The 15603-nt window shown below is 34.1% G+C and overlaps 1 protein-coding gene across 3 annotated transcripts in view; it reads right to left on the bottom strand.

Annotated features, from left to right (window-relative positions):
* Positions 1-1596: 1596 nt before the first annotated feature.
* Positions 1597-15603, bottom strand: part of SP4 (Sp4 transcription factor) — a 59403-nt gene continuing 45396 nt past the window's right edge. For 2 of the 3 annotated variants that reach the window (XM_039862504.1, XM_039862505.1), the window contains exons 5-6: positions 13325-13524; positions 1597-5088 (exon numbers count right to left, since the gene is read on the bottom strand). In XM_039862504.1, the coding sequence (XP_039718438.1) occupies positions 4841-5088; positions 13325-13524 (448 nt within the window). In that variant the 3' untranslated portion in view covers positions 1597-4840. Of the gene's footprint in view, positions 5089-5976; positions 6104-13324; positions 13525-15603 lie in introns of all 3 variants that reach the window. The other variant, XR_005652692.1, reaches the window with a different exon arrangement.

Here is a 15603-nt window from a genome sequence, read left to right as displayed (position 1 = left end):
CTAATACAATATATGTATTGCTAATTCAAATCCTTACTGTAGAGTTGCTGTATATGTACACGCATACATAAATTGCTTTCCTGGGCCAAGGTATTACAAATCGCATGTTGATATTTTCCTCTTATACATGAAAATTTGGGGTATTTATTAAAATTCTGAAACCTAGGATCCCTATTAATTTGGAACACTTTTTCTTTCAGGAGAAATTATCCTAGCATTTGCCAAACTATACCTTAGACAAAAATAAAGGTTTATAAGATCTCCCTTCTTCCTTCCTTCTTTCCCTCTCTTGCACTTGAGATTACTCTCAGGTATTTCGAATTAAATTATTTCATTGCCACCTGCTACTAGGAGGGACACAGCCTAATACCTATGCTAATAAGCAAATCTTAAAAGAAATACATGCCTTAAAAAATCCTCCTACACAATTAAGTTGGTTGTGTGTATATTAAACATACATTACTGCTTGGGCAGTAAATAGTCATACGATTCAGATGTATTGAATAAAGTTATTTCGCATTTCTCGCATATATCTGAAGTCTCTCCACCCCTTTAAGCATCTGAACTTTAAAATAAAAATAACAAGCGACTGTTTTTTCCTGACTTCTCGAAGTAAACCACTTTGTGTCAGCGTTGCTCTGAGCACTACTTCAACTTTCCTACGCCAATGGTTCTTTTACACTAATAGTTTTATGTCGACAATCTATGACAACCTACTTTTATGGCCTTCTCTGTGATTGTCTTGTTCATGGTTATTTGGTCCCTGGAAGTCCAAGAATCAAACTGGTATTACTATATTAAAATAACAACAAAATGTTAATTTTCTAATTGCATCATCCCCTTTTATACAATATCATCCTAATGCTTCTAAATGTGAATTTTTCAAGTAACTGAAATATACATCTTAAGTTTTCACAGATGTATCTTTTGAAAAATTTACTCCTTACTGGTCTTGTTTAGCAGAGTAGCATACATTTAACTTTTTTTTTTTTTTTTTTGATTCACAGTCATCTATGAATATATACGACACTAAGTTGTAACTTTACCTTAGGGCTTTGCTGTACGATCTACCCACATACTATACTTTATAGCCCTTAATTACTATACATTTAAACAGACTCTTTGGAAGCTTCCATCAGCGAGTGGGCCAGTGTACTTCCCCTGCTGCCTCACATCCCCCAGCCCTCATCTCGCTGTATCTAATCTGGCCTGGGCTTGAAAATCTAATTTAACTGAAGTTGTTACAATGGTGTATTCATTATGTCAATAAGGTTCTTCATAAGATTTGCAGGGCTCTCCCAGGAGGAAAACACAACAGCTTTTGCTTACAGACTTCTGTGGCATCTATGTGGCATATTTAATATTTAAGTAAAATATTTAAGTGTTTATAAAAATATTTAAGTAAAAAATAACCCTAAATCAAGTTTTAATATCCATAAATGTCCAGAGCAATGGTTACAAATTAATATGAAATTTGAATTGGTCTTCCTTGGCAGTCTGTTCGGAGAAATAGTGACCAGATCTTAATACCAGGAATTATGAAGAGTTGCCCACGTTTTCTAGTGAGAAGCATTTACTTTCCAGTGTTCATTGTGATAAGGTTGATAGTTCAAACAATTTATTGCTGCTTTACAGTATACATAATTAAATGAAGAAACATGTTAAACTCAAGGGAATTTTTATAGGTTACTTGCAATTGTTATTGCAGGCAACAACTTGTACATGATTTTATTTCCAAATCCACAAAAAACAAATTTTATACAAATCAGCACTGTAAAAATGTCAATTACAGCCCCCGGAGGCTTTGCTGGCAGAATAATTGTCTAAATTCTAGGATATGGGAAACAGGATTTTTTCTGAATTCATCTTTTTTTCCTTTTTCTTTTTCTTTTTTTTTCTTACAAAAAATTTACAAGTGAAATGTTACTACAAAACTTTTTATAAGGAATTTTTGCAAAACATTTACATTTTACCATCAACTATTTCTGTTTTAAAATCATTATGTAGATTTAATACCCTATGCTGCACATCAATTTATGTGGGATGACAACCTAGTGACATGCATAAAAAAACACCACAAGGCATTAAAATGAAGACTTAAATACAAATATTGTTGCAATAAAACAGTTATAAAATTGAAAAATAGGACCTAAACATCATGCTTATCTAAGTTTGACAAATTAACTTTTTCTCCTAGATTACACACTTTTATTACTGCTCTCATGAGAGTGTGATAAATAATGACTTAACATCAAGTTCTAATGTAATCAGCAACACATACACAAACCTAACCAAAAAAAGAATACTGTAAGAAAAAACTATTCTAACACTGGAGTTCTACCATGATAAATACATAGCTTTGCACTGATAATTACAATAAAGAAAAGTTTTATAACAGTGGCAGAGAGAATGAACAGTGAAATGCCATTAAACAAGACTACTGCACATCTGTGCCCTATTACTTATAACAGCTATATCCCACTGAGTCAAATAAAGGACATTGAAATTTACGATTCATATAAGACAGAAGAGTGGATTCAGAATGGTATGCAGAACTGACTGTCAAAATATTTCTAATTTCAGTGGTAAAATGTGCACCTGCTAACACAAATTACTATATTTTATATGCTCTAAAGCTATCCAGATTCAGTTTGTTAAATTTATAATAGGCCTCATTGTTGATTAAAAAGTAACTTCCGTTGGTGAAGAGCATACATAGGTATGCATTAAAACTGGTTCATGGAATAATGGTGCAGAGAGCTCATACTTGGTATTATCAACAACAGAAAGTGTCACTCTGAGAAAACATGATTCAAACATTAGGAAAGTTTCTTTGCATAAAAAAATTTATAGCACTGATTGTGTAGCATAATGATAGATAAAATATATATTTGATGTTTCAGCTCCTATATAATAAAATTAAAATTAACACTACCAAATGCTCCTCTGTACCAAACAAAACAACAAACTGAGTCTGATGTCTTAAAGCCAGATACATCAGTTGTTAAGAGTACATTAAATAAAATATACAAAACAATTTACAAAATCCAACTAAAATTTAAAGACTTTGTTACAAGTCTACAAAAGCTTTAAGAAACTTGAAATTTATAACCACAGTGTAAAAATTTTTTTTCCTTTAATCTCAAAGCTTTTTTATACAAACTGAAAGCACAAAAGACCTTCAGTTTTATATAACGCTACAAAGGGCTGGCCTAAAGTGTACATAGTGTAAACAGTGATCATTACAGTATTTCTCCTTCATCAAAAATACAAGAAACATCACAATTTTGGAAGAGAATTCACATGAGTAGTACTTTTCCTGAAATAATAGAGAACACACAAGAAAACATTACTGATATTCAAACAGTCCCCAATCTAATGATGTTAATAAACCAAGCAGTTAAAAACTTTAGTTTTCAAACGGTTGACTCCAATTCCATTATGATTCTGTGTAAATACATTTTTAAAATAGGAAATATCTTACTAATAGTTAAGCTACTGATATAATCCAAACTTTTTTCATACGAAACTTTTGGCCATCTTTCCTATAAGACCCTTGCATAAACAATGAAATACATTTTTTCTTTAGTCACTTGACTAAAAATCATTCTGATTTTTAAAAAATAATTTTTGCTTCATAATATCACGTCTGTTATATATTTGTTAGGCTGTCTTTTTAGGGAAAATTCAGTTATTGACATAACACAGAGACATTACTGTGCTATGAATTCTTAATCAGCCTTCTAACACAGTACTAGAAATAAAATGGGATTAGCTAATCTTTAGTAGAGAGGAAAACGAAAATTATAATGTAGTTAAAACATAATTTTCTGCTGGCCTTAAAAAAAAGTGTGATAATTCTTTCTTTGGCTACCAAGTCAAAGCATAAAGAATTCTGCACATTGTCAACATAACTCATATTTACAGAATATGAAACTACAGAACAATTTATACTCTATGCAAATATTTCCAATATAAACATTTAAAATGAATTTTGTGGTACGACCTAGGATTAAGAATATAATCAATCCTAACTTCAAAACCTTACATGTTAAGTTGCCTCATTTTATTTTTCTGAAGCTTTTAAGAGTTTTGTTTTAACCATTTCCCCCCCACCCCAGTATTTTCCTAAGGTTTTAATCTAAAATTTAACCTAAGGTTTAGCTCTAAGTTCCTCTTGTGTCTCCAAATGGAGAAAGTAATTAAACTTCACTGATTGTCTGCATACACACTACTATAATGTAGTGGTCATAATGATCTGAGAGGCATCTCAGATTACTGTTTTGGGACTTAACTAATTCAACTGTTGAAGAATTCCTAACATTTAGAAAAGACGGCCAAAACCATTTTTAGTTGGCTTTCCAAAAATCAAGCTAAGAAAATAAAGTATTGTCCCTATCATCAATTAGCTATCTTGTTTCCTGTGCTGTAGGAAAAAAAAAAATCATGTACATTATTACTGATTGAATTTCAAAGAAAACAAGTCCAATTAAGGTCCAGCCTGTAAACTACTTGAGGTCTGTCTTTCTAAACACATTAACACATGATGTTAAGAGAGGGGAAGGTTCATTTTAAACATTATGTGAGACATTTTCAAATAACTACAACTTACAGTATGGAGGAAATACTTTTCTATCTGTTTCCAGTACATCAGTTTGCTTTTTGTGTTTTTAAAAATCCAACACTTCACATGTTGACTGAAAATTTTGGAATACTTAAAGAAGCCAAAAATGAAAATGTGATTTCCTACTCTGTAATCCACTTGACCAGCCCATTTCCAGATTTTCAAAGATGTGTAAACTTAAGTGCAGCACTAGAGGTCTCTGTTATGAATAACTTTTCAGAATTCTTCCATGTTGGCTGAAACATTGGGAGTTGCTGGATTTGAATCTTGAGAAATGGCTGCAACTGTGACAATTCTTGGGGAGCCAAGCACCTCTGTAACCGACGAGTCCAGTTCTCCCGAGGTAACAATGGCAAGAGCTGTCCCACCACCTTTCTTATTCTGGTGCGTTTTGACATGTTTGGAGAGATGATCACTCCGCATAAATCTTTTAGAACATTCTGGGCATTCAAATCTCTTTTCACCTAAACAGAAAAATAGCAAATAAATAGTAATTCACTTTGTTTAAATAAAATCTTAATTTTAAGTAATTTCTCTTCTGGTCATACTACATTTTCATTTAACTTTTGACTAGCTGCAAACTACTTTGTTTTTATTTCAAAATGCTATCAAACAAGTAGTGTGGTTAGAGGAGAAAGAGCATGTGACTGAGAATAAAAGACCTGAGTTAAGTCCTGGTTTTATCAAGAACTGGAAATAAAATGGAGCAAGTGAAATAACCACTCTGGGCCTCAGTTTCTCATCTATGAAACAAGAGGGTTTCAAACGTGATCTGGAGAATCACTTCCAGGTATAAAAATATATAATGTTCAAAGGCTCACATTTACTCTTCCTTTAAAACTACTACCTGGGTTTTGGTTATAATGCCTAAAGGCATGAACATATCTTAGAACGATTTCAAATAAAATCAGTTAATAATTTAATAGTGTTTTGAGTTTCCTCACAAGGCAAAAATGAGAGTCAGACAAATACTACATTTCAACTAATAGAGTTTTTAAGTTTCCCAGAATAAGACTGTCAGGTTCTGGTATACAACGTGATCCTTAAATATGCTCTGTTTAAGATATAAGATAGGTCTTCTAGAACTAACCACTTCCATATTCTGGAATAAAAATGAAATGTTAAATAATAAGGGAAGAAAAACATTTCAATTTTGTGTATAATAGATCGGGCATGAAAAATCTGGTTAATTCGTATATTGTGATATTCACAATAGACCTACTATCTTTGGTCCTTCCTTCTAAAACTGTTACTTAAGGGAATGAAATGTTTTCTCAGTCTGACAGTAGAACTTGGATAACAAGGAAGTTCAGTTCAGCTGACTTCTTAGCTTGGCCCTGCTTTTGACTTACCAAGAGAAAATCTATAGGTTCAAGTTTGTCCATGTCAGATAATTTCCCCTCTTCTTTATGTGTTTGCCTTTATTTTTTAAAAAATTGCATTTGCAGTATCTCATTGAACTTTTCTTTCTCTTTCAGTCTTGAAAAATTGAATAAAAGGATAAATAAATGGTTTATACAAAATTCTCAAAGACATTAAAAATAAAGGCAGTTAAGCTTTAAAGTAAAATGACTTGCATTTTATGAATGCTAACACCTAGATAAGGATGGAAAGCAATTAAACAAGGGTTTAAGTTTAGGATCAGTTTTGAACTTTACACCTTGCAAGTTCCCCATTTGCTTTCAAAAGAAAAATTCTGTTGAAAAATGTTAAAGCTGGAAGAAATCTTAAAGATCTAATTTTACATTTTCATTTTATTGATGAGTGAGCGTTGGCTCGGAAGTTAATTTGCTCCATAGCAACAACGGCCAAGAAAAATCAAAAAGAAATCAGGTGGTGATGGCCTGATGGCACGCAATCATTCAATAAGCACTGAATCAACTGGGTGATCAACCTACACACTGGCTGTTCGATAAATATTTGTAAGCTGTAATGTTCAGGAACTTAGTCATTTTTCAACAAACATTTGTGGAACACTTGATGATACACTGGTGATACAAAAATGAAATAAATAAGTGAGAATTTCTTAGTTTAAAGCAACTTCCATTTTCTTGGGATAGTCATCTGCAACCACATAGAGCTATGGTTAAGTTTCCATTAAAGAAATCTAAGTCCTCAGCTACTCCACGGCAAACCGTAAGATAAATGGGAAATGATTTGTGTACGGACTTTGTAGTCTGTCTACTCCTAAGTGGTGTGGGTGTCCAATTAACTTCAAGCAATGAAAGTGGCTAGAACCTCTAAATAAGTAAATTATGTTGTACAATTAAACTATCCTTCCATACAGAACTATATTTTCTGTGGTATCAATTTCTAAATCTCCTACTCTTAGCAAACATTATCATTATACTTTATCTCAAGGAGGTACAGAGTTTTTGTACTAATTATACGTACTATAATGTTTTTATTATTTTAATTATTTCACAATTATTCTTAGTAGGCTAATACTTTTCATAATTAATGTAATTAATTATTAAAACTTGATATGAGTTTACTTATGATCAGCAGAATTGTCCCCCTCCCCCCCAAATGTCCATGCCCTAATCCCTGGAACTAATGGATATGTTTTATTACATGAAAAAAGAAATACTAAAGTTATAGAGGTTAATATAAGATTATTCTGAAACATCTGAGTGGGCCTGATCTAATCATATGAGCTCTTAAAAGCAGAGCGCTTTCTTCAGCTGGAGTTGGAGGGATGCAGCAGGAGAAATCAGAAATCGGATAAATCAGAAGTCTGAGAGGGACTTGACCTACACTGCTGGAGAGGGCCACAGAAGAAGTATGAGAAGGAATGTTAGCAACTTCCAGAGCAAAAACACCAGCCCCTGGCTGACAGTCAGCAATGAAACAGGGACCCTTATCCTACAACAGCAAAAACTGAATTTGGTTGATAGCCTGAGTGATTTTGGAAGCAAATTCTTCCCCAGAGCCTTCGGTAAGGAACACAGCCCAGCTGACACCTTGATTTCTACTTTTTAAGAGGGTAAGTGGCCCTAGACCAAGCTTACTCAAACTTTTGACTTAAAGAAACTGTTATATAATAAATGTGTGTGTTTTTAAGGTGCTGAATTTGTGGTAGTTTGTTACGGCAGCGACAGAAAACTAATAGTTATAGAAGATAAAACCTTGAAAGAAATAAAGCCTAATAATAAAATAAATTATAGCTGATACATTATATAGTTCAAGATCTGTAAAATGTCTTCATTACAAGTATCCAAAGCATGTCAAGGACAAATTTCATATTTTATTTCTCTAAAAAAAATTCTCAAAAACAACCCAAATGATTCTGGTTTAATAAACTGATAGAAGAAAAAATTGCTTCTTTTGCCTAATATGATATTCCTGACAGTAATTTCTCTCAGAAAAAAATCTGCTACAATTTTCAAGTGGAATCATAGATTTGAGGGATGAATGGAATAAAACAGATCTTTTAAGCTTTATTCATCGGAAGTAACCATCAGGAACCGATCATAGCTGTTACAGTGCTGACTGTAACCTGATGTTTGAAATGTTACCCTCAAACCTAAGCTATTACAATGTACAAAACATTTTATGAATTATTGTTATTTCTGAATTTTTCATTTAATAACACACCTCCTTATATACAAATTAATTAATTTCAGGAGCAAACTAAGGGGCTATATTAGTTTCCTATGGCTTCCATAAGAAAATACCACAAACCGGGTGGCTTAAAACGACAGATATTTATTCTCTCAAAGTTCTGGAGGCTAGATATCCAAAACTAAGGTGTCAGTAGGGCAATGTTTCCACCAGAGGCTCTAGAGAAGAATCCTGCCTTGCCTCATCCTAGCTTCTGGTGACTTCTGGCAATCCTTGGCACTCGCTGGCTTGAAGCTGCATCTCTCCAATTTCTGCCTGTCTTCACGTGGCCTCTTCTCCAGTGTCTCTGTGTCTTCTCCGCTTTTTAGATGGTCGTCAGTCATTGGAGTGAAAGCCTACTAGGTCCTAAAACCTAGGCACCAGGCACAGTATCACCTCATCTTAATTTGCTCAATTCGCAAAGAATGTATTTCTGAGTAAGTTTGCATTCAGAGATACCAGAGATTAGGACTTGAATATATCTTTCTGTGAGACACAATTTAACCCACTACGTGGAAATATTTATTTAAATATCTTCAATTTGTTATAGCCAATTATAAATACACCCTTTTTCAATGAGTAACTTACATCAAATGTCCATATGCAGCTATATACAATTTCTTAGAAAAAATAACCAGACTTTTATATATAACTCACATTACAAAAATATTTTTTTTGATTTGTTCTAAGAAACCTAGTAATTCAAACTGAGAAACCTGCAGTCTCTGGATCCCTCCGACTCTCCTCCTCCAGTGCCCTCAACCCATCAGGCCTTACTGGATACTCTTACCCAGCCTAGAATATCTAAACAAATCTTTTCATGAGTACCCTCAATTCTCCTGTGGATAAAAGTAAATTAAAAGGGGGCATGATGACAATTTGAGAGAAGTCATGTGGATTTAATTTTCTTGAAATAAAAGACTGGGAGTAAGGGGAGACTGAGTGAGAAATACAAGGGACATAAGAACACTTAAGGTGGTTTAGGTAATTATTAAAGTACTAAGGAAGTTGACAAAAAAGGATAAGATTGATAGGCTACTCTGAGAGACTGGCTGACATCTGAGACCATGGATTTACAGGGACATCAATTTGCATAATGTGTAATTTTTCATTTTCTCCTTCAGCAATTATCTAGTCAAATACAGAAGCCCTTTGGTCATTTCATCATAAATGCCTTTAAAAAAAAACTTATGTACACTAATAATATTAACTATTATCTATAAATAGATGACTACATCAAGATCCAGATTCCTTAACTCAACTGTGAACCTGACATCTCCTAGATGTGCCACAGGCAGCATCACTCAACATGCCACAAACAGAACTTATCAACTCTTTCCAATCCTTGTAATTCTTCAGAAATAAAGGGAGAAGGAGGAAATTATTAAGAGGTAATGTCAGTAAAGATGGTGACCTCCAAAAATTCACTCCTCTATGAAAAGAATTAGAAAATCAAACCAAAACAATCAAAATCATGCCTCTTAGAATCTAGAAATTAATCAAGGCTTGCAGTAATTCAGAGAGTGTTTACTAAAGAAAAATGGCTGAAATCTTGATAAGAACAGAAATCTTTGTGTTTTAATTGGCCTATTTCCATTTTCTATTCCCCAGTAGCCTAGAAGCCACCAGAGGAAGCAGAACAGAGCTGGAGCTCTTTCAAAACCTCATTCCCCCAAAATTCTCATTCTCTGATCCATCCAGTGGTTCTTTGGAAAACTCCAAATATAAGATTGTTGTATTTAACCTGACTTGGAGGTAATCCAATAAACTCAAAGCAGGTTAAATGCAAAGAGACTGGCAATGAGACACATAATAATAAAATGTTTAAAGTAAAAAAAAAAACAAAAAACCAAAAACAAAGAGAGAATCTAGAAAGCAGCAAGAGAAAAATGACTCATTACCTACAAGGGATTGTTAATAAAAATATTTTTTTCATTGGAGATCATGGAGGCTGGAAAGCAGTTGGATGATATAGTCAAAGATAAAGAAAAAATAAATTGTCAACCAAGAATTCTCTATACAGAAAAACTATCTTTCAAAAGTAAGGAAAAATTAAGACATTCCTAGATTAATAAAAACAGAAATATTTGCCACCAGGAGATTTGCACCTACAAGAAATACGAAAGGAAGTTCTTCAGGCTGAAGTGAAAAAGGCACTAGATGGTAACTTAAATCCACATGAAAAAATAAAGAACAGGTAAGGTAATTATAGTTAAATGTAAAAGGCAGTATAAATGCATTTTTGATTTGTGACTCCTTTTTTTCTCCTATCTGGTTTAAAACACAACTGCATAAAGCAATAATTATAAAGCTGTGTTGATAGGTACATAATGTATGAAAATGTAATTGGTTAAAGTAACAGCAGATGGGGAGACAGAGCTATATGGGAGAAAAGTTTTTGTATACTATGGATATAAAGTAAGTATTAATCCAAACTAGATCATTATACAATGTAATTATCATCCCCAAGGTAGGCAACCACTAAGAAAATAACTAAAATATATTATATATGATTAAAAATAACAAGAATTAAAATAACACATGAGGAAAATTTATTTAACTCAAAATGTCAATAATGGAGGAACATAGGAACAAAAAAGAAGACACACAGGAAACAAATAACAGAATGGCAGAAGTCCTTACCAGTAACTGTATTAAATGTAAATGTATTAAACTCTCCAATTAAAATGTGGATGAAGGAGAACCCAGAGTTGATGAGTCCAACCAGTTTGTACAATAAATGAAAATTTATGACTACATACATAATTACAAAATTAAGAGAACAATAAAGATTAAAAGAAAGCTCTTACAGTTAAAATTAGATGAGGGCATGTCAAAAGGATAGAAGAGACCATCTAAAACTACTTACATTGGCCAAAGATGAAACATTTGAGCAAGAAAAATAAATAATGACAGTAATGGATTATAATCCTCAAAATAAAATACTTGAGTCCATAATGATATAAATAAATGACTGAATAAAGAAATAATTGGGGAAGAAGGTATAAATCTTCCTTACACAAGAAGTACAAGTGAAAACTGTACAAGTAAAATGACTTTTAGAACACCATAGCAATAACGGCTGTAGGCACGGTACAACGAGGAATGCTAAAAGTAAAATGTTAGTATTTTCTTTAAAGAGAAACAGGATATTTGTGTAGACTCGATGAATTGCCTCAAAAATATTTACTAATTACTGTGGTTTTCATGAAAAGCCACAAATTCTTTGATAATTCTCTTTACAGGAAGTAGAGCTTAATTTCCCCTCCCCTTGAGTGTGGACTGGACTTACTTACTTGCTTATAATGAAGTTATTTTTTTAGAAAGAATAAAATAACTTCACAGTGGAGATACCTGGCACATACTAACTTAACCAATTCATCAAGGTTAATATCGCCAATAAGACATACTGACGTCCTGTACTCCCTGACATAATGTGCTGAGAAGGGCAATAATGTCTATGATATTTTTCCTAACAGCAATTCATAACCTCAATCTAATCATAAGAAAATATCAGACAAACCCAAATTGAGGGATATTCTCCAAAATACCTAACCTTCAAAAATGTCAAGGTCAAGAAAAGCCAAGGAAAGCAGAAAAAAATTTCACAGACTGCAGGAGACTAAAGAGCCATAAAAGATAAATGTAACGTGGTATTCTGGATTGAATGTCTGCTTGGAACAGAAAAAGTGTATTTGTGGGAAAGTTTTTAGTTTAATTAATAGTATTGTGCCAATGTTAATTTTTTAGTTTTTATAAGTTACTGTGGTTACGAGAGAGGTTAATTTTGGAGGAAGCTTGGTTTAAGATATGAGAACTCTCTATACTATCTTTGCAACTCTTCCAAATGTACAAAATTATATCAAAACAAAAAGTTATAAACAAACAAGCTCTTAAAAGTTTAAGGGAAAAATTAGGTCACCTACAAAAAAACAAGAGAACAACAACAATAGACTTCGTATTAGTATACCACAAAAGAAGACAACAGAGCAGTGCCGTTAATGTTTTGATACAACATTCAACCTAGAATTCTGTATTGGCCGAACTATCAATTAAGTGGACAAGCAAAACAAAGACACTTCAGACAAACTTACTTCCCCATGCATTTCTATAGAAGGCAATTCAGAATGTTTTCCAGCAACTAAGGGAGCAAACTGAGAAAAACGAAGATATGAGATCTTGATAACACTGGGTATAAACCAATAAAGCAGGGAAAAAAAGTCTCGAGTCCTAGAGAGGAACCAGTCTGTGTTTGATCAGAAAGCTGGAGACCTCCAAGAATATGGAGAACGTAGATGGAGTTGATACTATTCTTGAAAAGCTGAAATAATAAAAAAGTTGAAATAACGATGCAAGTGGGGAAAAGGCAATTAAAAACTACGAAAAAACAAAAAACACATAGGAAAGAATATGTAACCACACTACATTACAGTCATAATGTAATTACTGTTTACTAATTTTAAACCTTAAAAACGAATAAGCTATTTTAAAAAAGGAGAAAGTGCTTACTGAAAAGAATGTAAACATTTTAACATTAAGAGAAAGAGAAGACAGTAAAAGTTTAGGTGAGAGAAGTTAGGAGGTGAAAGGGATGAGAAATGAAGAACAGACACGGTAATAACAAATCGGAGAGCAGTGAGTCAAGAGACAACGCCGGGCCCGCACACAGTTAAAAATAACTGAATGTCATCAGATGGTTCAAAGTGAGGTAAATTCTTAACTCTCAATGTAAGAAGTCAACAGATACTGTCTAAAACTGAAAGATTAACAAGTAACAGTGTATTATTTAAATATATGGCGGCCATCACAGGAAGAATAAAAATATAAAAATAGTTAAAAGATTAAATATGGTTTTCTTTGGACAGCAGAATAGGGGTGGGAGTAGAGTCTCTTACATTGATAAAGCTTATAAAAAATAGGAAATATGTCTCAGAAATGAGATAAAGAATTTTGATCTTAACATCTTCCATATAATCACCACAGTGAATTCTCTTTTTAATTTCTGTATTTCCAATTTGATAGCTATCTGTCACTGAAATTTTCATTTAAGTGCTGTAAAAACAAGCAAAAAGTACAAGTCCTAATAAACCAACTAACCTGTATGGGTTCTTCTATGTCTCTGAAGCTCATCACTCCTTGTGAATCTTTTGCCACAAAACATCCAGTTGCACACAAAAGGTCTTTCTCCAGTATGCCAGCGAAGATGTGCTCGTAGGTGAGATGTTTTGCCATAAACTTTTCCACATCCTTCAATATGACAGATATGCTGTTTCTTTTTTCCTGGTTCATTACTGCCTCTAACAGAAACAAAAACCAAACATTAATTACAATCCCAAACACCAAGCTTAACATTATGGAAAATAAAAGAGAAATTGTGCTTTTCTGAATGGGTTTTTAAAATTATGATGCCTTAACTGTAGTTAAATAGTAAAAAAAATCAATTAAAAAAAAACCCCAGGTTATGTACTAAACTCAAAAATGCTATGAAAAACATTAATATCAGAGTGTTTATGTTCTGTCATGGACTTCATGTTCATTTCTTCATAGGCTCTTCCCTTAGGAAAAAAGTCTCTCAGCTTTACAAGACATTTGAAGATTCTTCTCTAAAATACCAAAAGATGATATTCCCCATTTAAACGTAAGATTCAGAGCTTCAATTCCAGCAAGACAGTGTGACACGCTCCATGGACTGACACCCCAATGAAACTGGTGAAAATTATAAAAAATAAACACCATCTATAGTCTCTGGAAATGGCCCTAAGAGCATACAGCAAATAAAGAAACACTTATTCATGAAAATGGAATAGAACTTGGTATGAAAAGTGAGAGAATGTGATATGTGAACCAAGATGCTCCCTCTCTCCCACTCCTCCCTTGACACAGAAACTGCAGACTAGTGCAGCCAAGGACAGGGTTCCCCCTCCTCCCACCTTCTAGTGAGAGAACTATGTCCCCAAGCGGGGCAGGTCGTCAGCATTTCTCATTCTACTCCCAGCTACCTGTGGCTGAGGCTAAGGTGAGTGTGGATAACAGGTACAGAACTCCCTTCCCCCACTAAATCCCAACTCCTGAGACAGGGTTTACCTTGCATAGGGCACGAAGAAAATACTGGGGTCCAGATCACTATTAACCCAGCTCATTTGCAGTCCATAAATCAGAGGTCCCAAGCCAGGAGAGGCAAGCCAAGAAAATCTGAGACTACAAGAAAATCTGCCCGCCCCCACATGCCCACATGCCCACATGCCCAGCTCCTAGAGCAGGGATGCCACTCAGAAAACATGCCACTGTCTCAACCCTCAATTCAAGACCTGTGACACAGATTTTGGCCAGAGGGAGAGCACAGGATAAAACAGAGGGCTCCAAATCTCCCCCACACTGTTGACTGACTTCATTTGCAACAAAGTGTGAAGAACTTTGAGCCTCAGGGGGCTCTTAAAAAACAGTGGAGATTGTTGCAAAAGGCAATTGGAGAAATGGACTAAACTATAGGCTTGCTTAGGTTGACAGAGAGAAGCCAGAAAAGAGACAGCTAGGAGGCAACTTCCAAGATCAGAATAAATTCTCAAACACAGACCTAGTGCTCTAGCACTTAAAGGAATCTGATCGGATCAGTCTGTGGGAGGAACAGATGCTCCAAGGCATTGTTGAAAATAATAGAGCAATCAGCTGGCAATTAGAGGAGTCTGATACCTGGGTGTGGTCAGGGAAAGAGGGCTGTCAAAAATAGCTCAGCCAAAACCACAGTCATCCCAGAGTCATTATCAGAACACCTGAGTCTGCATCCACTGGGGAGTGACAGCTTCCTACTGGAGGTGGGAGGGGTGTCTCTAAAATAATCCAGCCAGTCACTAAACAAGGGAACAACAATAACAAGCTGGAGTGGGGAAGCACAGGGGGCAAGTACTAACGGCTGCTACAATATAGTATCTAAACTGTCCAATTTCTAACAAAAAGATTTCTGTAAACAAAAAATTGATTTAACACAAAATTGAGTTATGTAAACAAAAACAAAAAACAAAAAGTATGACCCACACTCTATGACCCGCACCTGGGAAAAAAAGCAGGGAAGAGAAACCGCCTGTGACAGCAACCAGATTTAACAAGACGTCAAAGGAGCCACTGAAAATATGTTTAAAGACCTAAAGGACATCATGATTAAAGAAACAAAAGCAAGATATAAAGACAATGTCACATCAAGTAGAGAATATCAATAAAGAGTTAGAAATAAGTTTTAAAAGAACCAATGGGAAACTCTAGCGATGCGAAGTACATCTGAAATGAAAATTCACTAGAGGTATTCGAGAGAAGAAATAGGGATGTTGAATATACAACGGAGATCATGCAACCCAAATAAACAAGAAAAGAAATAAAGAAAA

This window comes from Pteropus medius, unplaced genomic scaffold, assembly GCF_902729225.1.
Source record: "Pteropus medius unplaced genomic scaffold, Ma_sr-lr_union100, whole genome shotgun sequence".
Lineage (NCBI taxonomy): Eukaryota > Metazoa > Chordata > Mammalia > Chiroptera > Pteropodidae > Pteropus > Pteropus medius.
The sequence above is the reverse complement of the archived record's forward strand: the minus strand, read 5'-3'. Positions and strand labels throughout refer to the sequence as shown.